General features: G+C 41.7%; 1 protein-coding gene across 1 annotated transcript in view; it reads right to left on the bottom strand.

Moving 5' to 3' along the window:
• Nucleotides 1-16,796: 16,796 nt before the first annotated feature.
• LOC126993648 (gamma-aminobutyric acid receptor alpha-like) overlaps nucleotides 16,797-22,674 on the bottom strand; it is a 31,416-nt gene continuing 25,538 nt past the window's right edge. Inside the window, exon 5 of the mRNA XM_050852815.1 lies at nucleotides 16,797-17,663. Coding sequence (XP_050708772.1) covers nucleotides 17,410-17,663 — 254 coding nt within the window. The 3' untranslated portion in view covers nucleotides 16,797-17,409. The remainder of the gene's footprint in view (nucleotides 17,664-22,674) is intronic.

The following is a 22,674-nucleotide window of genomic DNA, read 5'->3' as shown; positions in this document are numbered from 1 at the left end:
ATTTTTTTCCTTTTTTTTCTTCTTTTCTGTCTCTCTTCCTTCTTTCTTCCCATCTATCCATCTGTATATTTCCACATTTTCTCTATATGCACACACTTACCTGACGAATATTTTACCTGTCTTAAGTATGTGTGTCTCTAAGTACACATCTGCATAAGTGAATATACATCGTAAGGCCTTCTTGCAATGTATATTCTCGTCCTTCTTTATGTATTTTCAGGAAGTTTTTTTTTTTTCACTCGAAGCTAAAATAAGAAATAAAAACATGACGGTGCTTTTTAACATCCTTTGAAGAGCGAGGTGTAATTTTGTTCTTCATTCTTCTTTTTCTTTATTCTTCTCATTCTTGTCTTTGTTCCTCTTCTTCCTCTTCCACCACTATTTCTTCTGTAGTTTTCTTTTTCTCGTTTTTACTCTTTTTCCTTTTCTCTCGTTTCTCTTCTTCTTCTTCTTCTTTTCCTCTTCTTTTCTTCCTTGTATGCCTCTTTTTCTCCTTTTTCTCTTCTTCCTTAACATTATTCTTCCCTCTCAATCGTTTTCTTGTTTCTCTTCTTCTTTTTCTTCTTTTCCTCTTCTTTTCTTCTTTTCATGCCTCTTTTTCTCCTCCGTAATTTTTTCTTCATTCTTCCTTTTTTATTCTTCTCTTTCTTGTCTTTATTCCTCTTCTTCCTCTTCCACCACTGTGTCTTCTGTAGTTTTCTTTTTCTCTTTCTACTTTTTTTCTACTTTTCTCTCGTTTCTCTTCTTCTTCTTCTTCTTTTCCTCTTCTTTTCTTCCTTGTATGCCTCTTCTTCTCCTCCTTTTCCTCTTCTTTTCTTCCTTTTATGTCTCTTCTCCTCCTCCTTTTCCTCTTCTTTTCTTCCTTTTATACCTCTTTTTCTCCTCCTTTTCCTCTTCTTTTCTTCCTTTTATGTCTCTTCTCCTCTTCCTTTTTCTCTTCTTTTCTTCCTTTTATACCTCTTTTTCTCCTCCTTTTCCTCTTCTTTTCTTCCTTTTATGTCTCTTCTCCTCCTCCTTTCCTCTTCTTTTCTTCCTTTTATGTCTTCTCCTCCTCCTTTTCCTCTTCTTATCTTCCTTTTATACCTCTTTTTCTCCTCCTTTTTCTCTTCTTCCTTAACATTATTCTCCCCTCTCCACTGTTTCCTTGTTTCTTCATTTTCTGTTCTTCGTTCTCCTCCCATTTTACTCTCCTTTCCACTTTTTCGTCTGTTTCTTCTCTTCTTCGTTTTCTCTTCCTTTCGTCGCCTCTCGGTCGTTTTCTTGTTTCTTCATTTTGGTTTCTTATTTCTTCGCCTTTCTCTTTAATTTCCTTCTTCTCTTTTCGTCCTTTTCTTCTTCGTTTTCTCTTCCTTTCGTCGCCTCCTTTGAAGCAGTCGTCGGCATCATTACCAGTGTCCTCCAATTATTCCTGTCCGTTGCATCTTCCTCTGTCCCTCTCCTTCTTCCTTTCTTCCTCTCCTTCGCAACTCCTTAAGTCCACCTCTCCACCTTGTTCTCTTCTCCTCCTCATCCTTCCTTTATCTTCTTCCTCCAACAGCTGTTTTACATGCTCCTTAAATATCATCTCTATCTTCTCCTCTCTTCTGTTCCCACTTTCCTCTCTCCTACTTCTACTTTCTCTCTCACTTCTACTCTTTGTCTCCTCTCCTCCCTCTTCTTCCATCTCTTCTCCTCCTTCTTTCTTTATCTTCTTCCTCCAACAGCTGTTTTACATACTCGTTAAATATCATCTCTATCTTCTCCTCTTTTCTTTTCCCACTTTTCTCTCCTACTTCTACTCTTTCTCTCTCTTCTACTCTTTGTCTCTTCTCCTCCATCTTCTTCCATCTCTTCTCCTCCTCTTTTCTTTATCTTCTTCCTCCAACAGCTGTTTTACATACTCGTTAAATATCATCTCTATCTTCTCCTCTCTTCTGTTCCCACTTTTCTCTCCTACTTCTTCCTTCTCTCTCTCTTCTACTCTTTGTCTCTTCTCCTCCCTCTTCTTCCATCTCTTCTCCTCCTCTTTTCTTTATCTTCTTCCTCCAACAGCTGTTTTACATGCTCTTTAAATATCATCTCTATCTTCTCCTCTCTTCTATTCCTTCCTTCCTCTCTCCTAGTCCTGCTTTCTCTCTTCTACCCTTTGTCTCCTCTCCTCCATCTTCTTCCATCAAAATTTTCTCTCTAAGGGAAGCGAAGAGAAGGGAAAAGAGGGAAGGAAGAGAAAGAGAAGGAAAAGGGAACGGGAAAAGGTTGAACAAGAAAGAAAGGGAAGAGAAAGAGGAGAAAGAAAGCGCATCTACATATCAAAGCGACAAACAGACAGACATACAAACAGGCAGAGAGAAAGACAGACAGATAGACGGAGATAGACAGATTAACAGCATCATCTTTCTCAGCATCTTCATCTCCCAACAACAGACAGACAGACAGACGGACAGACAGACCAGCAGCATCCTCATTCTTACCATTCCTGTCAATATGGGAATTAAAAAAAAGCTAATATTACGTTTTCGGTCCAAATAAAAAAAGAAAAAAAGGAGAAAAAGAAAGTTCGGTACCAAATCATATGAACGGTTTTTGTGGAGGAGTTTTACGTTTACGAAAGCCAGTATGATACAGCTTGGTTTTTTTTTTTCTTGTGTGTGTGTGTGTGTGTGTGTGTGTGTGTGTGTGTGTGTGTGTGTGTGTGTGTTTTTAAAGTGGGTATATTGGCCTGGTTAGTTCGTTTGTTTGTTTGTTTGTTTGTTTGTATTGTCTATTTGGGGGCATCTGGATTGGGCTTGTATTGCTTTTTTTCTTTCTTTTTTTTTCTTCTTTTTTATTCGAGGGAAATATCACTCACATTTTTTTCCACTTTCCTGTTTTTTTTTTCCTTCTTTCCTTCCATCTGTCAACTTTTCCTTCTTGCCTTCCTATTATTCTTTTTTTTCCTCCTTTATAATTATTTTCTCTCCATTTTTTTCCTGCCTTCCTTCCATCTATCAAGTTTTCCTTCTTTCCTTCCTATTCTCGTTTTTTATTCTCCTTTCTATTTATTTTCCCCATTTTCCTTCTTTTCTTCCTATTCTCCTTTTTATTCTCCTTTCTATTTATTTTCCCCTCTTCATTTTCTTCCCTTTTTTTCCTCCCATCTCTCAATTTTTCCTTCTTTCTTCCTGTTGTCCTTTTTCTCCCCTTCTGTTTATTTTCCCCATTCTTTTTTCCTTCTTTCCTCCCATCTATCACCTTTTCCTTCTTTTCTTCCTATTGTCCCATTTTTTCCTCCTTTCTATTTATTTTCCCCATTCTTTTTTTTCCTTCTTTCCTTCCATCTATCAACTTTTCCTTCTTTTCTTCTTATTATCCTCGTTTTCCTCCTTTCTATTTATTTTCCCCATTCTTTTTTCCTTCTTTCCTCCCATCTATCATCTTTTCCTTCTTTTCTTCCTATTCTCCTTCTTTTCCTCCTTCATAATTATTTTCCCTCCATTTTTTCCTTTTTTCTCCTTCCTTCAATAATTTTCTCCTTCTTTCCTTCCTTCCTATTGTCCTTTTTCTTCTCCTTTCTTGTTATTTTCCCATTTATTATTCATTTTTTCACCTCCATTTTCTTCATTTTCCGTTTATAATTTCCCTTTTTTTTCTTTTTCCTCTTTTCCCATTTATCAACTATTCCTTTTCTCCTCCTTTTCTCTTCCTTTTTACTTCTTTTCATTATTTTTTCTCCGTTTCTCCATTTTTTTTCTTTCTTTTCCCATTTCTGTTTTTTTCCTTTTTTCTTCTTTTCTATCATTTACTCATTCTTCTTTCTCCTCCTTTTCTCATCCTTTTCTATTCCTTTTTGCCTCTTTTCTTTATTTTTTTCTACATTTCTCCATTTTCTGTTCATTTTCTTCCCATTTCTGTCTTTTTTTTCCTTTTTTTCCTGTCATCATTTACTCCTTCCTCTCTCTCCTCCTTTTTTCCTCTTTTTCTCTTCCATTTTTTTCCTTTTAATGTTGTTCTCCATTTTCCATTTTCTTCCTTTTTCTGTCTTTTTACTTTCTTTTTCTATCTGTCAACAAATCCTTATTCTCTATTGTCATTTTCTTCTCCTTTTCTCTTCGTTTTTACCTCTTCAATATTTATTCTTCATTTTTCTATTTTTTCTTCATTTTCCATTTTCACTTTTCTCCATTTTCCTTCATTTCTTTCATTCTTTCCTCCATTTTAACTACTTCTTTTCTTTCTTTCTTTCTTCCTTCATCTCTTTATCTTCTCAAATATCTCTCTCATCTCCTTTTTCTCCTTCTTCATCTCTCTCTCTCTTTCTGTTTATATATCTTATCCTAGTTTATCTCCCTTTCTCCTCTATTTTCTCTTCCTTTCTTTCCTCTTTATCTCCTCTTATTTGCCTCCAGCTCTCCTTCCTTTCTTTCCTCTTTATCTCCTCTTATTTGCCTCCAGCTCTCCTTCCTCTCTTTCCTCCTTTTCCTTCTCTTTTTCTTTTTCCCTCCATTCACCTATATATCTCTTTTCTCTTCCTTCTTCTTTTCTTTCTCTCCATCTGTCTGTCCATCCAGTTACTTCTTTTCTCTTTCTCTTTTTACTTTCCTCTTCCTCTCCTCCTCCTCTTTTCTCTTTCCTTCCTCTTTCTCTTCAGTCCTGATTTCTCTCCTTCCTTCCTTTTCTCCTTCTTATCTCTCTCCTTTATCAGTTTTTATCTTCATCCTCCTTTCCTCTCTCCTCTTTTATCTTCCTTCATTCCTCTATCTTTCCATCTCTCTCTCTCTCTCTCTCTCTCTCTCTCTCTCTCTCTCTCTCTCTCTCTCTCTCTCTCTCTCTCTCTCTCTCTCTCTCTCTCTCTCTCTCTCTCTCTCTCTCTCTCTCTCTCTCTCTCTCTCTCTCTCTCTCTCTCTCTCTCTCTCTCTCTCTCTCTCTCTCTCTCTCTCTATCTCTCTCTCTCTCTCTCTCTCTCTCTCTCTCTCTCTCTCTCTCTCTCTCTCTCTCTCTCTCTCCCCAGCACTCCTTCCTCTCTTCCTTCTTCTCTCCTTCTTTTTTTCTTTCTCTCCAGCCCTCCTTCCTCCCCTCTTCCATCCTTTCTCCCTCTTTTCTTTCTCCTCCACATGTCTCTCTCCTACCCTCCTTCTTTTCTTTCTCTCTTCCTTTTCTCCTTCTTTCCTCTTTCCTCCATCTGTCTGTCTCTCTTATCTTTTTTTTCTTCCTCTCCCTCTCATCTTTCTCTTTTTCCAAGTCTCTCTTATTTCTTTTTTTTACCCACAATCTTGCTTTCCTCTTCTTAAATACATACATATTTATATTATAACTAACACAACAACCTCTACCAAAGCCATGTCAAACCATCACTAGGCTCATAAAACTACCCCTGGAAATACTAACAGCACAACCTCTACCAAAGCCTTGTCAAACCATCACTAGGCTCATAACACTACCCATGGAAATACTAACACAACAACCTCTATGAAAGCCTTATCAAACCATCACTAGGCTCATAAAACTACCCCTGGAAATACTAACACAACAACCTCTACCAAAGCCTTGTCATACTATCACTAAGCTCATAAAACTACCCCTGGAAATACTAACACAACAACCTCTACCAAAGCCATGTCAAACCATCACTAGGCTCATAACACTACCCATGGAAATACTTACAGCACAACCTCTACCAAAGCCTTACCAAATGTGGACGTGTGAGCCCCGAGGTGTTTGGGTATATGGGTCTTATTACCTTGGGTCTTAGCAGTTTCAAAGGGTACATGTTTTTTCTACGTGTGTGTGTTGGTTAAAGGAAGGCTGGCAATTGTTAGTGATTCTTTCTCATATTGACAGAGAGAGTTTTCCCTCCTCCGTGGTCTGGTTTCTATAGGTCTTAATAACGGCCAGTTCTTTCCCCACTTTTGTTTTTTTTCCCTTTAATTTTTCCCGACGAAAGTTTTCCCTGTTTTTTCCCTTCGTTTTTCTTTTTTTCATTTTCTATCAAGATTAACTTCTCATACTTTAGTGATTGAATTCTGTCTCTCTGTCTGCGTGTCTGTCTGTCTGTCTAAATTTAGCTCCTGTATATTTTTAGTATTGGCGTGTGTCTGTCTTTCTGTCTGTCTTTTTTCCTGTCTGTCTGTCTGTCTGTCTGTCTGTCTATCTGTTTTTCTGTTTGTCTGTCTGTCGTCTGTCTAAATCTAGCTCTTGTATATTCTTAGTACTGGTGTGTGTCTGTCTTTCTGTCTGTCTTTTTTCCTGTTTGTCTGTCTGTCTATCTTTCTGTCTGTCTGTCTGTCGTCTGTCTAAATTTAACTCTTGTATATTTTTAGTACTGATGTATATCTGTCTTCCTGTCTGTCTTTCTTCCTGTCTGTCTGTCTGTCTGTCTATCTGTCTGTCAGGGTGTGTATATCTCTGTCCATATCTGTGTCTGCTAATTGGTCTGTCTGTTTTTTGTCTATATATTATTTTTCTGTCTGTTTTTCTTTCTTTCTGTCTGTCTGTCTGTCTGTCTGTCTGTCTTTGCATGTCCGTATCAGTTTGTCTATGTCTGTCTGTCTGTCTGTCTGTCTGTTTGAATGGATATAAGTATGTATGTATATTTGTTTCTGTTTGTCTGTGTATGTATGTATGTATGTATAAATGTATGTACACACACACACACACACACGCACTCACGCACACGCACACACACACACACACACACACACACACACACACACGCTTCCAATAAAACGCTGCACAGACGCGAAACACATTAGGAGAGAGAGAGAGAGAGAGAGAGTCGACTTAACTTTCTGCATTTTCTTTTTTCTTCTTTTTTTTTAGGAAACGTGTCTGCATTATCATCTTCCTCCTCCTCCTCCTCCTACTCCTCCTCCTCCTCCTCCTCCTCCTCCTCTTACTCCTTCTCATCCTCTCTTGCCTCCCCCTCCTCCTCTTCCTCGTTGCTATTCTACCTTCCATTACCTTTCTCTCTCTCTCTCTCTCTCTCTCTCTCTCTCTCTCTCTCTCTCTCTCTCTCTCTCTCTCTCTCTCTCTCTCTCTCTCTCTCTCTCTCTCTCTCTCTCTCTCTCTCTCTCTCTCTCTCTCTCTCTCTCTCTCTCTCTCTCTCTCTCTCTCTCTCTCTCTCTCTCTCTCTCTCTCTCTCTCTCTCTCTCTCTCTCTCCTCTCTCTCTCTCGGATAAATGACTCATATCGTGTATCATACATAATCCGACTTCTCATTATACTTGGCTTGATTCTTGGGGAGGGAGGTGGGGAGGAAGAGGGGGAGGAAGGAGAGGAGGAAGGAGAGAAATGAGGGAGGAAGAGTGGAAGAGTCAGGTGGGTGGAGACAGGAAGGGTAGGAAGGGAGAGGAGGAGGGGGAGGATGAAGGTAGGAAGGAAGAGGGGTGGGGAAGGGAGTAGGAAGAGTGAAAAGGGTGAGGGAAGAGGGACTGGAGGGGGGGGGAAGGGGAGGGGAGAGGGGGAAGGAGGAGGTAGGAATGCTAGGTCTCATTCTCTCTCTCTCTCTCTCCCTTTCTCTTAATTTTCTTCACTTTTTGTTTATTTTTTCTTTGTTTTCTTTACCTTTTTTGTTTCCTTTACACTGTGTCCTATTTTCTTCCTTTGCTCTTCTTTTTTTTATATATTTGTTATTGTTTTGTCCCTTGGGTCTTAATCTTTCTTCTTTATTTCGTTTTTTTTCATAATTTTCTTTGCTTATTTCTTCCTCCTTTCTTCGTTGTTGTCTTGATGGAGGTCGACGCTGTGCTGCCAGGGACTTCATTCTTCCTTCTCTTTTCTTTCTTTTTTCTCTTAATTTATCTCTTTCCCACATACATCTGTTTTAATTTTAGTTTAGCGTCGATTTTTCTCTTTTTTTCATAGTTTTCCCTTAATATGTTCGTTGTGTTTGTTTACTGTGTTGTTGTATCGTGTATCGTGGTCACTGTACCTCTATCCTCTATCCATATTTTCACCCAGACTACACCTTTGAACCGTATGCCCCCATCTCTCTTACTTTCAACTCTCGCTCATCCCTATACTGCCCAAATCCCTTATGCAAAAGTATCCCTCTTACTTTCCACTCTCGCTCATCCCTATACTGTCCAAATCCCTTATGCAAAAGTATCACTCTCGACTTTCTACTCCCGCTCATCCCTATACTGTCCAAATCCCTTATGCAAAAGTATCCCTCTTACTTTCCACTCCTCATCCCTATACTGTCTAAATCCCCTTATGCAAAAGTATCACTCTCGACTTTCTACTCCACTCATCCCTATACTGTCTAAATCCCTTATGCAAAAGTATCCCTCTCGACTTTCCACTCCCGCTCATCCCTATACTGTCCAAATCCCTTATGCAAAAGTATCCCTCTTACTTTCCACTCCCGCTCATCCCTATACTGTCTAAATCCCTTATGCAAAAGTATCCTCTTACTTTCACTCTCGCTCATCCCTATACTGTCCAAATCCTTATGCAAAAGTATACCTCTCGACTTTTCTCGCTCATCCCTATACTGTCCAAATCCCTTATGCAAAAGTATACCTCTCGACTTTCTACTCTCGCTCATCCCTATACTGTCCAAATCCCTTATGCAAAAGTATACCTCTCGACTTTCGACTCTCGCTCATCCCTATACTGTCCAAATCCCTTATGCAATATCACTCTCGACTTTCTCTCGCTCATCCCTACTGTCCAAATCCCTTATGCAAAAGTATCACTCTCGACTTTCTACTCCCGCTCATCCCTATACTGTCCAAATCCCTTATGCAAAAGTATACCTCTCGACTTTCGACTCTCGCTCATCCCTATACTGTCCAAATCCCTTATGCAAAGTATCACTCTCGACTTTCTACTCTCGCTCATCCCTATACTGTCCAAATCCCTTATGCAAAAGTATCACTCTCGACTTTCTCCACTCATCCCTGCTGTCCAAATCCCTTATGCAAAAGTATCCCTCTCGACTTTCTACTCTCGCTCATCCCTATACTGTCCAAATCCCTTATGCAAAAGTATACCTCTCGACTTTCCACTCCCGCTCATCCCTATACTGTCCAAATCCCTTATGCAAAAGTATACCTCTCGACTTTCCACTCCCGCTCATCCCTATACTGTCCAAATCCCTTATGCAAAAGTATCCCTCTCCTCTCGCTCATCCCAATACTGTCCAAATCCTTATGCAAAGTATCCCTCAGCTTTCTCTCGCTCATCCCTATACTGTCCAAATCCCTTATGCAAGAGTTAACCAGCATCTTCGTTCTTTCATCCCTCTCTCAGGTGAACTCTGGAACACCCTTCTTACGTATGTGTTTCCTTCCTGCCTACGACTTGAACTCTTGGTAACGGGAGTATCAAGACGCCTCTCTTTTTATCATTTTGCTTTATAGCACAATTCTTACCGTCGTTTGTTTTCGGGAGGCCAGGGCACGCTGAGTAGGATGTTTTTTTTATGTCATGTAGGCTGCCAGAACGAAGAAGAAATAGGTTGTATATAAAAAAAAATAAAGATAGACAGGGAGGAAAGGGAGGAAGGGAAATGAAGAAAAATAAAAGATAAAGAAAGGAAAATAAAGAAGAATTGGAGAATTTAAGGTACCTGAACTTGGGGAAGGAAAATATTGGAAAGAAAAGGCTGAAGAAAACCTGATATTATTTTTTTTTAATCAATGTTATTATTCATTTGTGGGTTGATATGAGCATCGAAATTTTGCATTATGCTTTGAACCGTTGTATTCTCTCTCTCTCTCTCTCTCTCTCTCTCTCTCTCTCTCTCTCTCTCTCTCTCTCTCTCTCTCTCTCTATCTCTCTCTCTCTCTCTCTCTCTCTCTCTCTCTCTCTCTCTCTCTCTCTCTCTCTCTCTCTCTCTCTCTCTCTCTCTCTCTCTCTCTCTCTCTCTCTCTCTCTCCCTCCCTCTCTCTCTCTCTCTCTCTCTCTCTCTCTCTCTCTCTCTCTCTCTCTCTCTCTCTCTCTCTCTCTCTCTCTCTCTCTCTCTCTCTCTCTCTCTCTCTCTCTCTCTCTCTCTCTCTCTCTCTCTCTCTCTCTCTCTCTCTCTCTCTCTCTCTCTCTCTCTCTCTCTCTCTCTCTCTCTCTCTCTCTCTCTCTCTCTCTCTCTCTCTCTCTCTCTCTCTCTCTCTCTCTCTCTCTCTCTCTCTCTCTCTCTCTCTCTCTCTCTCTCTCTCTCTCTCTCTCTCTCTCTCTCTCTCTCTCTCTCGTTAAACAGTTACGCACAGAAACAATTGCATTTTCAATTATGAATATTGTTATCGATATTACGATGGAATTATTGCCGTCATTCTGCGTTATGTCTTGATTGTGGGGAGAAGAAGAAGAAGAAGTGCTCGATTGCAATGGAAGAAAGGACGGAAAATGAAAGTAAAAACTGAAGAAAAAACTGATAATGGAAGATAGAGTGGGCTGCTTCTCTTCCTCCTCTTCCTCCTCTTTGTCTTCCTCCTCCTCCTCCTCCTCCTCTTCTTCTTCTTCCTCCTTCAAGAGAAGATTTTAAGATTTCCGATAATTCCTGAACACACACACACACACACACACACACACACACACACGCACACACACACACACATTCATAATTCATCGGACAACAGACAAGAATTCGACTTCATTTTTCCTGTTTTTTTTCCTGTTTTTCCTCTTTTTTCCTGCGTTTTCCTTTTTTCTTTTTGGTCCTTTTTTCTTTTTCAACGTTCGGTCATTTGCTCCTCTTGAATATGGTCCTCTTTTTACCTCTTGTTTTCTACTCCTCCTCCTCTTCTACTCCTCTTCCTCTTCCTTCTCTTCCTCTTGATTTTTTATTCCTCCTCTCCTTTTCTCTCTCTTTGTCCTTCCTCTTAGAGGTAGATCTTTTCCCTTTTATTTTCTTTCCTCCTCTTCCTCTTCCTCTAGCTTCCTCTTTCTCTTCCTCTTCTTCATTTTCCTCTTCCCTTATTCCTCCACTTTCTCCTTTTTTCCTCTCTCTCCTCCTTTTGCAAGTGATCATCTTTCCCTCTCTTTTCTCTCCTCTCTTCTTCTTTTCTCCTCTTCATTCTCTTCCCTCCTCCTCATTTTTTTCTTCCCTTATCGCTCCCCTTTTTGCCTCCTGTTTCTCTTTCTCTTCCTCTCTCCATATATCTCTCTCCTCCTCCTCTTCCTCTTCTTCCTCTCTCCTCCTCACTCCTCCTCCTCCTCTCCTCCTCCTCCTCCTCACCTCACCTCCCTCCTCCTTATTTCTCTTCTTCTTATTTCTCCGCTTTCTCTTTTTTTTCACTCCTCTTCCCTCCAAGTTTTATTCCTCTCTTGATGTATAACTTTCCAGTCATATTTCTCTCTCTCTCTCTCTCTCTCTCTCCCTCTCTCTCTCTCTCCTCTCTCTCTCTCTCTCTCTCTCTCTCTCTCTCTCTCTCTCTCTCTCTCTCTCTCTCTCTCTCTCCTATCCTCTCTCTCTCTCTCTCTCTCTCTCTCTCTCTCTCTCTCTCTCTCTCTCTCTCTCTCTCTCTCTCTCCCTCTCTCTCTCTCTCTCTCTCTCTCTCTCTCTCTCTCTCTCTCTCAAAATATAAAAGGAACTACATCTGACTTTCATTTTTCAGGGAGGGCTGGGGAGAGGGGTAGGGGGAGGGAGAAGCCCATGGGGAGGGGGAGGAAGGAGAAAACTAAGGAAGGGTGGAGGAGGAGGATTTGAAAGGAGGAGGGTAGAGAAGGTAGGAAGGGGGGGTGAGAGGGGGAGAAAGGAGGAGGAAAATATGGAAAGGATGGAGGGAGGGAGGGATTTTCTAAAGGGTGTGTGTGAAGAGGGGTTTGGTCACTTTCCCTTTTTTTTTTTGGGGGGGATGTGAGGAGGAGGAGGATATAATATAGGAGGGAAGAAGGAGGAAAGGGAAAGGAAGAGAGAGAGGAAAGGAGGAGGAGGAGGAGGAGGAGGAGGAGGGAAGGAGAACTAACAGATTAACATTGAGATCATGGATAAGAAAGAGGTAGAAGAGGAAACAGTTGTAGGGAGAAAGAAGAAGGGAAAGAGAAAGAATAAGAAGAAAGAAAGGGAAGGGAAGGAAGGAAATAGAAAAAGATGATTATATGAAAAGAAGAAAGGGATAAAAAAAGAAGAGGGAAAGAAAGGGAAGGAAACAGACAAGATGATTATAGGAGAAAAGGGAAGGGAAAAAAAGAGAGAAGGAGAAAGAAGGAAAATTATGAATGGGAAGAAAGGAAAGGAGGGAAGAAGAACAGTAAGGAGGCGAAGAAAGTGGAAAAAGAAGGGAAAAAGAAAAAAGAAAGCAGGGAAAAGAAACAGCATGAATAGAAGAAAAGGAAAAAGCAGAGCAAGGAAAAAAAAAATAGAAAGGAGACAGGAAAAGAGAAGGAAGAAAAAGGGAAAAGAAGGTATGGAAGAAGAAAAGTCAGGGGAGAAAAGGGGAAAGAAAGGGAATAGAAGGTAAGGAAAGAAAATCAGGGGGAGAGAAAAAGGAAGGTTGGAAAGAAAAGGAAAAGAAAAAAGATGAGGAAAAGAAAAGGTGGAAAAGAAAACGAGGAAAAATGAGAGAAGAGGAAAAAAGGAGGAAAAGAAAAGAAAGATGAGGGTGGAAAAATGGAGGAAAAAAGTTGAGAAGGAAAATATAGGAAAAGGAGGGGAAAAAAATAAGGATGGAAGGAGAAAAATAGAACAAAGAAAATAAAAGAACGATGAAAGTGAAAAAATGGAGGAAAAAAAAGTTGAAGGGGAAAATATGGAAGAAAGGAGGAAAATAGGAATGGAAGGGAGGAAAAATAGAGAGAGAGAAAATAAAAAGAAAAGATGCAGAAAGTGAAAGAAAGGAGGAAAAAGGGTGGGGGAAAATGGAAAGAAAGGGAAAAATAGGAATGGAGGAGAAAAAATAAGAGAGAGGAGAGCAGAAATAAAAGATTAAGAGAGTGGAAAATAGGGAGGGAAAAAAAAGTTGAAAGGAAAAAAGGGAGATAAAGATATGGATGGGAGAAGCGTAAGAGGAGAGAAAAAGATAAGATGGATTGTGGAGAGATAATAAAGAGAGAGGAAGGAAAGAGAAAAGGAAAAGAGAGAGAAAGAAGAAAATATAATGGGAAAGAAATGGAAAAAGAGAAAGGGGAGAAAGAATATAAGGGAAGAAAGTAGAAGGAAGGAAAAATGACAGGAGAAAATTGAAAAAATGGAAAACAAAACAGGAATCAAAGAAAAGGAAAATGAGGAAAAAAAAATGACAGGAAGAAAATTGGAAAGGAAAATAAAACAAAAAATAAAAAAAAGGAAAAAGTAAGGGAGAGAAAAATTGAGAGGGAAGAAAGAATTGGAAAGAAAACAAAACAGGAATAAAAAGAAAAGGGAAAAGAATTAAGGAAAAAAATGTGAATGAAAATTGGAAAAATAAAAACAAAAAATAAAAAAGGAAAAAGTAAGGAAAAAATGAGAGGAAAAAGAAAATTGGAAAAGAAAACAAAAACAGGAATAAAGAAAAGAAATGAAGAAAAGGGAAAAATGAGAGGGAAGAAAATTAAGAAAAAAAGGAAAATAAAAACAAAACAAAAAAAAATAGAAAAAAGAAGTAAAATTGAAAAACTTGGTGGGGAAAAATGGGAAAACGAGAGAAAAATAAGAATAAGTTGATGATAAGGGTTGATAAAGGGGAGAGGGGGAGGGGGAGGGAGGAAGGTAAGGTGAGTTGCTAATTAGTTAGTTTTTCCGTCGTTTCTTTGGGTGAATGTGGACACCGGTGGTGGAGGAGAAGCGGTTATTAAAGCCACTCCCCTTCTCCCCCTCTCCCCTTCCTCCCCCCTTTCCCCTTCTCCTCCCCCCTCTCCACCCCCTCCTCCTCTCCCTTCTCCTCCCCTCTCCCCTACCCCTCTCCTCTCCCACCTCCCCTCCCTCTCCCCACCTCTCCCCTCCCCTCTCCCCACTACCCCCTCTCCCTTCTCCCTCCCCTCCCCACTACCCCTCTCCCCTCTCCCACTACCTCCTCTCCCCTCCCCACCTCTCCCCTCCCCACTACCCCCTCCCCCTCTCCCCACCTCCCTCCCTCTCCCCACTACCTCCCCTCTCTCCCTCCCCCTCCCCTTCCCCCTCCCCTCTCCCCTCCCCCCTCTTCCCCTCCCCTCATCCCTCATATCTGTCTGCCTCTCTCTCCCCTTCCTGAACTCCTCTTCCTCCCCTTTTCCCTCTCCCTCCCTCTCTCCTTCCTTCTCCCCTGTCTCATATCTACAATTCTTCCTCCCTCTTCCTTCCCCCTTTTCCTTCTTGACTAATCTTTTCTCCCTCTTCTCTCCTTTCCTCCCCTTCCCTCCTCCCTCCTCCTTCACCTCTTTCCCCTTCCTCCTTCCTCCCCTCCTCCTTCCTGGAACTTCCTCTTCCCTTCCCTTCCCTCCATTCCATCCCTTACATCTTATCTCCCCCCTTCCTCCTCCTCCTCCTTCTCTCTCTTCTCTTCCTCCTCCTCCCCTTCACTTTCCCATTCTCTCTTCCCTCTCCCCCTCTCTATCTTCCCCCCTTATCCCCTCTCCTCTCCATTTGTTCTCCCCTTCTTCCCTCTGTGATGTCCCCTCTCCCCTATTCTCCCCTCTATTATCCCTCTCCCCTTGCCCCCCTCTATCTCCTCTTTTTATTTTCTCTTCTTTTTCCCCTCTCCCCTCTTTCTTTTTCTCATTTCTCTAATCTCTCCTCCTCCTCTCTCCCATTCCTCAGACTCCCTCTCCTCTTTCTTCTCCCCTCTCTCTCCTTTTCTCTCATCTCTTATCTACAGATTTTTCTTCTTCTCTCCTTCATAATCTTTCTCCCTCTTCTCTCCTTTCCTCTTCCCTCCTCCTCCTCCTTCTCTTTCTTCTCTCCTTCTCCTTCTTTCAATTCCTCTTTCCTTCCCTTTCCATTCCATCTTACATGTTCTTTTCCCTCTCCTTTCTCTCTCTTCCTCCTTCTCTCTTCCTCCTCCTCCCCTTCTCTCTCTTCCATTCTCTCTCTTTCTCTTTTTACTCCTCCTTACTATCCTTATCACTTCTCTTCTTTCTCTCCTCATTTTCTTTCCTCTTCCCCTTTAGAGAGAGAGAGAGAGAGTGAGAGAGTGAGAGAGAGAGAGAAGGAGAGGAAGGAAGGGAAGGAGAGAGGAATGGAAAGGAAGCTGGAAAAGGAGATGGGATAGTAAAGGGAGAGGAGAAAGAGAGAGGAGAAAGAAGAGAGATGGACTCTGGGGGAGGAGGAAAGGGGAAGAAGGAAGAAAAGGAAAAAGGAGGAAAAAGAAACAGTATGATGTTGATGTCTGTTTGTTTGTGTGTTTGTTTACATGTTTGTTTGTTTATGTATGGACTCAGATTCCTTCATTTCTGTTTTCTTTGTGGTTTCTGGAGAAAAGAGGAAGGGGTTGCAGTGTAGAATTTCAGAAATTTCTCAAGGTCTCTCTGTACAGTTTGTCTGTCGAAGTGTGTCTGTGTCTGATCTAGTCTGAAAGAAAGAGAGAGAGTGTAAAGGAGAGAGGGATAAAAGACAAAAGGAGTCCTGTCATTTCAGGAGAAAGAGAAAAGTCAAGAAGGAAAACGAGAGGAAACAAGAGAGAAGAGAGAGAGAGAGAGAGAGAGATCAAAAGAGAAGATGAAAGAAGACAGGATCTGGAAGGGAGGGAGGAGAGGAAGAGAAGAAAGAGATGAAGGGATGATGAAGGAAGACAAGAGAAAGAGAGGAAGGAGAGGAGGGAGGGAAAGAACGGACAAGGAAGAAGACACACAATGAAGGGGGAGAGTGAGAGGAAGAGAAAGGGAGATGGAAGGGAGAGAATTGAAAGGGAGAGAGGAAGAAATAGACGAATGGAAAGGGAGAAGAGGAAATAAAGACGAAGGAAGAAAGGAAGAAGGGGAAGATGATTAGCAGAGGAAAGGAAAGATTGGTTGAAGATGTAGGAAGGATAGCAAGAGGAAGAGAAGGATAAACAAGAGGAAAGAGAGGAAACAATAGGAAGAAGAGGAAGAGTTGGAAGAGGAAGAAAAAAACAAAAAATAAGAAAACAAAAGAAAAGTCAACATGAAGGTGGAGGAAGAGAAACAGGATGAGGAGAAAGTATAAGAAGAAGAAGGAAAGGAAGAGGAGGTAGAGAGAAGAAAACAGTGTAAGAAAGAGGAGAAAGAGGAACAGAAGGAAATAAGGAAGAAGAGAAAGTTTAAAAAGAGGAAGAGGTAGAAAAAATAAAATAGCGTGAGCTGGAGGAGAAAGAGGAAGAGGAGGAAGGGTAAGGAAAGGGAAGAGGAAGAATACCAAAAGAAGAAGAAGAAGAGGGAATAGGAAGAGTAAACCAAGAGGAGAAGAGAAAGAAGGAAAGAAGGACAGAGGAAAGAAAAATGAAGAGGAGGAGAAGGGCAGCGAAAAGGAAGAGGAAGAAGACAAAGAGAAAGAGAAGAATATGAAAGAGGAAGAGGAAAATGAAGAGGAGGAAAAGAGTATAGAAGAAGAGAAAGAAGAAAACAAGAATAGAAGAAAGAAAGAGGAAGAGGAGGAGGAAAGGGAAGAGGAAGAGAACCAAGAAAAAAAGAGGAATAGGAAAATCAAGAGGAGGAGGAGAAGGGTATAGAAGAAGAGAAAGAAGAAAACAAAGAATAGAAGAAAGAAAGAGGAAGAGGAAGAAGACCAAGAAGAGAAGAAGAATATGGGAGAGGAAGAGGAAAATCAAGAGGAGGAGACGGGTATAGAAGAAGAGGAAGACCAGGAGTGTCTATTTTTATCCTTTTTTTATCGCCTTTTATCGCCTTTTATCGCCTTTTTATCCTAAGCCGATTGTCATTTGTTGTTTTTTTCCCTCTCTTATTGTGTGTGTGTGTGTGTGTGTGTGTGTGTGTGTGTGTGTGTGTGTGTGTGTCTGTGTGTGTGTGTGTGTGTGTGTGTGTGTGTGTGTGTGTGTGTGTGTGTATGCACGTATGTTTATATTCATCTCTTCATCTTCACCAAATAGCCAACTCCCCCACGCACATTTACATGCATAAAACAATATTTAATTTAAACTTTGTGCTGGGCAGCTCGGACCACATCTCAAAAGTGTGTTAGATAGTGATGTGAGGAACGGAGCCTTTCCCATCAAAATGTTGCAGTGACCAAGCCTGCTAACTTCTGGTTCTGTGTCGTCGTTTTTTTTTATATTCACGCGATGTTGATGATATTTTTATCGCATCTTTAAATCCAGCAGCGTTTCGTCTCTCCTGATCAAGGGTTCAGATAGCTTGGTCAAGGAGCTGGATGTTGCTTGGTGAACCATGAAATAAATATTGCCGACCGCCTGAGGAGAGTATCATCGAGCAGCTTATATTGGCTAGTGTATTTTTCAATATATATAACGATCCTACTGCCATTTGTCCTTTACAAATTCATGTGTACCAGACAGTCCCTTAATCTGTCACTCGACTTGAGTCTGACTACACTCACGCCGGCGACTCTTTATCTTCTGTTTTGGCATGATAGTATAGTTCCATGCTTCCGTTAAAATCAATATAGCTGATAGCACATTTGTCTGGCTACAGGCCGTGACGCTTCTCTGCCCCGGCTATTGGATTTTTGTCGTGTAGTGCGAGTCCCAAGTCGTCGAAGCCTGGGTCCGTCCAATTGAAAACCAGCTGAGTGTCGTAGTAAGAATACCAGTACCAAAGGTTGAGCAGCCCATAGGAGAGAGGGAACATGATGCGGCTGACGGTGTCAATAGTCGACACAGAGTTGACGGATCGCTCAAGGTAGGCGATCCTCTGCTTCTCTCTGCGATAAGTCTCATCCCCTGTGAATCAAAGAAGTGTGTCAGTGATGTGGAGACTATAGTATCAATGAAATAAATATGTATGGCAAAAAATTCTCTTGTTCGGTGTTTAATACTAGCAGTCTTCCCACCACTACCACCAATATCAGCGACGACAACAGTACGAACGTAAATCTCGAGCATGCATTGCCTAACTTTGCAATAACTATCGATGACATCCTAAAAGCTCTCCAATCCCTTAAAACAAGTAAAAGTCCAGGACCTGACAAAATATATCCTATACTGTTTAAAAGAAACAAAGAGCGAAATACTCTTTTCTTTCACAACCGTTTTCAATATGTTCTTGTGACAAAGCATCGTCCCTTCGGATTGGAAAAAAGACTAACGTAACATCGATTTTTAATGAAAGGTGACAAAAAATACCGGGTAATTACAGGCCCATAAGTCTAACTTCGGTTGTAGGTAAGCTACTCGAGAGCATAAATAGAGATAAAATTGTGAGTTACCTTGAAAACCACTCATTAATTAAGGATTCACAACATGGCTTCCGTAACAAAAGATCCTGTCTATCAAACCTATTGACCTTTTATAACGACCTCTTCTCAGTTTATGACTTAACCAAATCACTGAACGTAGTCTATCTTGATTTCCGGAAAGCGTTTGATAAAGTTCCACATAATAAATTACTTTATAAATTAAAGCAACTAGGTATTGACGGTCAAGTACACCAGTGGATCGCGAATTGATTGAGCAACAAACAACAAACAGTGATGATCGACGGATTTAACTTAGAGTGGGCGCCTGTCATTAGTGGCGTCCCTCAAGGCTCGGTTCTTGGCCCAGTGCTCTGCATCAGATACATCAACGATGTGGATGTTGGAATCAATAATCTCATTAGAAAATTTGCAGACGACACAAATAACGGTAATTCGGTTCTCACTGACGAAGGCAGACAAAGCCTCCAAGATGATTTGGATAAAATTTCAGCTTGGGCTGATAGATGGGAGATGCCCTTGAATGTAAATAAGTGCCAGGTCCTTCAAGCTGGAACAATAAATAAGAAGTTCGATTACGAAATGCGCGGCGTCAAAATCAAAAGCGTTCAATGCGTCAAGAACCTAGGTGTTAAAATCGCGTTAAACCTCAAATTCTCACAGCAATGCATCGATGCAGTAAATAAAGCGAACAGAATGTTGGGCTTCATTAAAATAAACTTTTTTTTTATTAAAAGATAAAGAAGTAATACTTCCGCTTTACAAGAGTTTAGTCAGACCCCACTTGGAATATGCGGTACAGTTTTGGTCTCCCCACCATGCAAAGGACACTGCTAAATTATAAGGTGTTCAACGTCGGGCAACAAAAATGATCCCTTCCTTGCGCAACAAACCCTACGACGAGAGGCTTTCCATCCTTAACATGTTCCCTCCTGAGAAACGTCGCCTCCGAGGAAAACTGATCGAATGTTTTAAAATACTTCATGAATTTACAAGTGTGGACAAATCAAAATTGTTTATGATCGATGACGCTATGCAAACGAGGAATAATGGCACAAAATTTAAATGTAGACCTGTAAATTCAGACTATACCAAATTTTTCTTCACCAACATTGTAGTGCGAGAATGGAATAAGCTCCCACCTTCAGTGGTCCAGTGTAACACGACTGACTCCTTTAAAAACAATCTCGACCGACACTTCCTCCAACTCGCCTGACCTTCTCAAAAGGACAGACGTTGACCTTGCCGCTCCGGCATTACACCTTTCCCCTGCTCCAGCACCTTGTCTTTGGTGAACCGACGCCTTGTTTTTTTGTGTGTGAATCGACTCCCTGTGTGTTACATTTTAACGTCACAACTTTTGAAATCCGTTCATACACGATTTTAATTAACCGTTACTTAAGTAACGATTAACTGTGTTTGTTTACTTGTCTTAATTAGCACCACTCAACTCAATTAATTAACGTCTAACTGAGTGCTGTGACGCGTCTAACTAGTGTTTGAAGTGTTGCGAGGATTACCTTACCAGTGAGAAGACTCCCTTGATTGTGCGACCTACACGTGCTGCAACCACGAGCGGATAAATTACATACCGACTTTTTTGTGTTTCCTGTCTGTCCTCAGTAGAATTACAACTATACGATCTAACACAGCACCCAGTGAAAGACAGTGAGCTTCTTGTGTCTTACTAACGTAGATAATCTGTGTCACTAACGTAGAAGTATAAAGCTTGACCAGTACCAGCACACCTGTTTTGAAAAGGAGGAAAAGTTTAATCCCCCAGAGAATTTTAATCCCACAGGGAAAAAGACGTGTGGGCCCGGCAGACGGTACACTTTAAACTCTCCCGCGTGACTCGACCGACCCACCCCACCTCCCTCCAGGTGTTCAGCATAGCTCACGCGGATACTAAATTCATTTTAACTGTAAAGCTCACCATTATACCGTCTTGCAACAGTAAATAACAAAGTAACCATGCCGTCCAACTATTTCAATTGCTGTAATTGTTCAAAGAAATATGCTGCGAATCACTACCAAACCAGCGACTCGATGTGTAGGTACTGTGTCTTAGACTCACGTATTCAGGCACTTCACTCAATGAACGAGGACTTGAAACGCTCAAATACCTTGTAATGGGAAATTGTGTCGTCATTCCCTGCGCTTCCTACTCCTACTTCTTCCTCCTCAACCTCGTACTCCGAAATTCTGACCCAATCGCAAACCTCCTCCTCCTCCTTTTCCTCCCCTCTCCTTCTTGCCGCCTCCTCTTGCCCCACCTCATCATCAACGACTGAACCCGTCTCTTCCTTCCCTTTTCCTTCCACCCCTACCACCCCATCCACCTCCCTTCCTACCTCATCCACCTCCATCCCTACCTGCTCGAAAGTGGACCTCACCAACACTGCCTCTTCCTCCGCTCTCCCTTCCTCTTCCTCCATCACCACCGGCACCCTAGACTCCTCTCCTATCCTCATCACCACTCCATCTTCCCCTTCCACCTCCAACACTACCTCCACCTCCTCCTCCACTTCTGATACCACATCGAACGCCTCCCTCGACACCTCATCATCCACCCTTCCCCAACCACCCACTACTGTCACTGCTACCACTTCCAAACCCATATTCGCCCACACTCCCTCTTGTACCTCACGCCCTTCCAAAATAACTCACAAAACCATTCTCCTAGCTGTCATTTGTACGAACCAGACGCTATTTCCTGGCATGGACAAAATGACTACTAGAGTCAATTTAGTTGGCGATAGTCTGGTGAGAGGCCAACGTACGGAATTTTGCGTCCGTAATACATTGACCCGGCAACGTTTCTGTATCCCCGCAGCCAAACTGGACGATATTGAATCAGCTGTCGATGCAGTTTCAGTAAATGCGAAGGAAGACACAGTGTATCTGATCCATGCGGGAACTAACGACGTTCAGTCAACTCAATCTCAGGACCTGTTATCAATATACCGTCAAGTCACTCGGAAATACAAGACCAAGTTCCCTCACATCATCGTCTCTGGGATTCTACCGAGAGTCAACACGTTCGCCGGATTTAACATTAAAGCGTACGGCGTCAACACTAGTCTAAAGCAGTTATGTTACGATGAAGGCGTAGCGTTCACAAACGTCTGGCATCACTTCAATGAGCGCCCAGACTTGTTTTGGGATGACGGCCTCCACCTGAACGAGGTTGGTTCGGCGCTGCTTGGAAGGCTCTTGAACGAGGCAGTTGAAAGCTTTACGAAAAGCTATTAAAAAAAATGTAGGCGAGGGAGGGGCAAAGGCAACCCTTGATCAACCAAACCGTAGCGTCGGCGCGGCTTACAAAAAACTGTATAACCAACGACGCCTCCGATAAACAAACTAATACAACACATCGCAGCCAAACCAGGAGTCACATTTCCATTTTGTACACATATGCACGTAGTATATTACCCAAAAAGGACGAAATTAGGGCGTATATTGCAACAGATAAACCAGATGTGGTAGCCATCACAGAGACTTGGGCCAACTCTGCACATCTAGTATCCGAACTGTCGTTCCCCGGGTACGAAAGCTTCCACAAAAATCGAAAGCACAATAAAGGAGGAGGAGTAATTTGCTACGTAAAAAGTACGCTCCCTGCCATAAAAATAGACAACCAGGACGCAGAGAATTACGATTCCGTCTATGTGGAAATAACCGTGAATAATAAGAAACTAATACTTGCGACCGTCTAGAGGCCCCCAAAACAACAGGCTGCCGACGACATTGCCCTGTACGAAGAGCTTCACTCTAACACAAAGCAAATAAGCAGTAATAATTGGGGACTGCAATTGCCCCTAAGATTGACTGGGGACAATTGACTGGAGATCAAGAGGGTAACAGGCTTATAGAAATGGTGGAGAATTCGTTCCTCGCTCAAGTTGTAACTCAACCGACTAGAGAAAATAATCTTTTGGATCTGGTACTAGTAAGTGACCCCGACCTCACTCGCGACTGTGAAGTTGGTGAGAAAATTAATTGTTGCGATCACCACTTTATCCGTTTTAATGTCAACATAAGTCACAAACTCGTAGACAATCCGTCAGTGATACCAAACTACAAAAAAGCAAATTTCAACCTAGCCTGTGAGCTGCTTCCCCCTGCGACCTGGGACCAACTTAACCTCACCGACAATACAATCGACAACGTGTGGAACGACTTCAAAGATAAGCTTTTGGGAGTAGAGAAAGCTACAGTGCCTACGAAACCCAGGCGAGTAAATGGTGCCGTAGATCCACCGTGGATGACCAGATAAATAAAAAGGGCAGTAAATTTATAAACAAGGAATTATAACCTAATGAAAGAGAATGACATGGCCGAAGCCCGTACACAGTACCACATCAGCCTCAGAGCTTGTCGCACCCTTATTCGGAGTAGTAAACGCAACTATGAAAAACAAATAGCGCGCGACATCAAGAAGAACTCCAAAAACATCTTCACATACATCAGATCGAAAAAGAAAGTAAAATCCAATATTGGTCCCCTGACAGACGAGACTGGATCTGTAACTCAGG

This window comes from Eriocheir sinensis, unplaced genomic scaffold, assembly GCF_024679095.1.
Source record: "Eriocheir sinensis breed Jianghai 21 unplaced genomic scaffold, ASM2467909v1 Scaffold65, whole genome shotgun sequence".
Taxonomy (NCBI): domain Eukaryota; kingdom Metazoa; phylum Arthropoda; class Malacostraca; order Decapoda; family Varunidae; genus Eriocheir; species Eriocheir sinensis.
The sequence above is the reverse complement of the archived record's forward strand: the minus strand, read 5'-3'. Positions and strand labels throughout refer to the sequence as shown.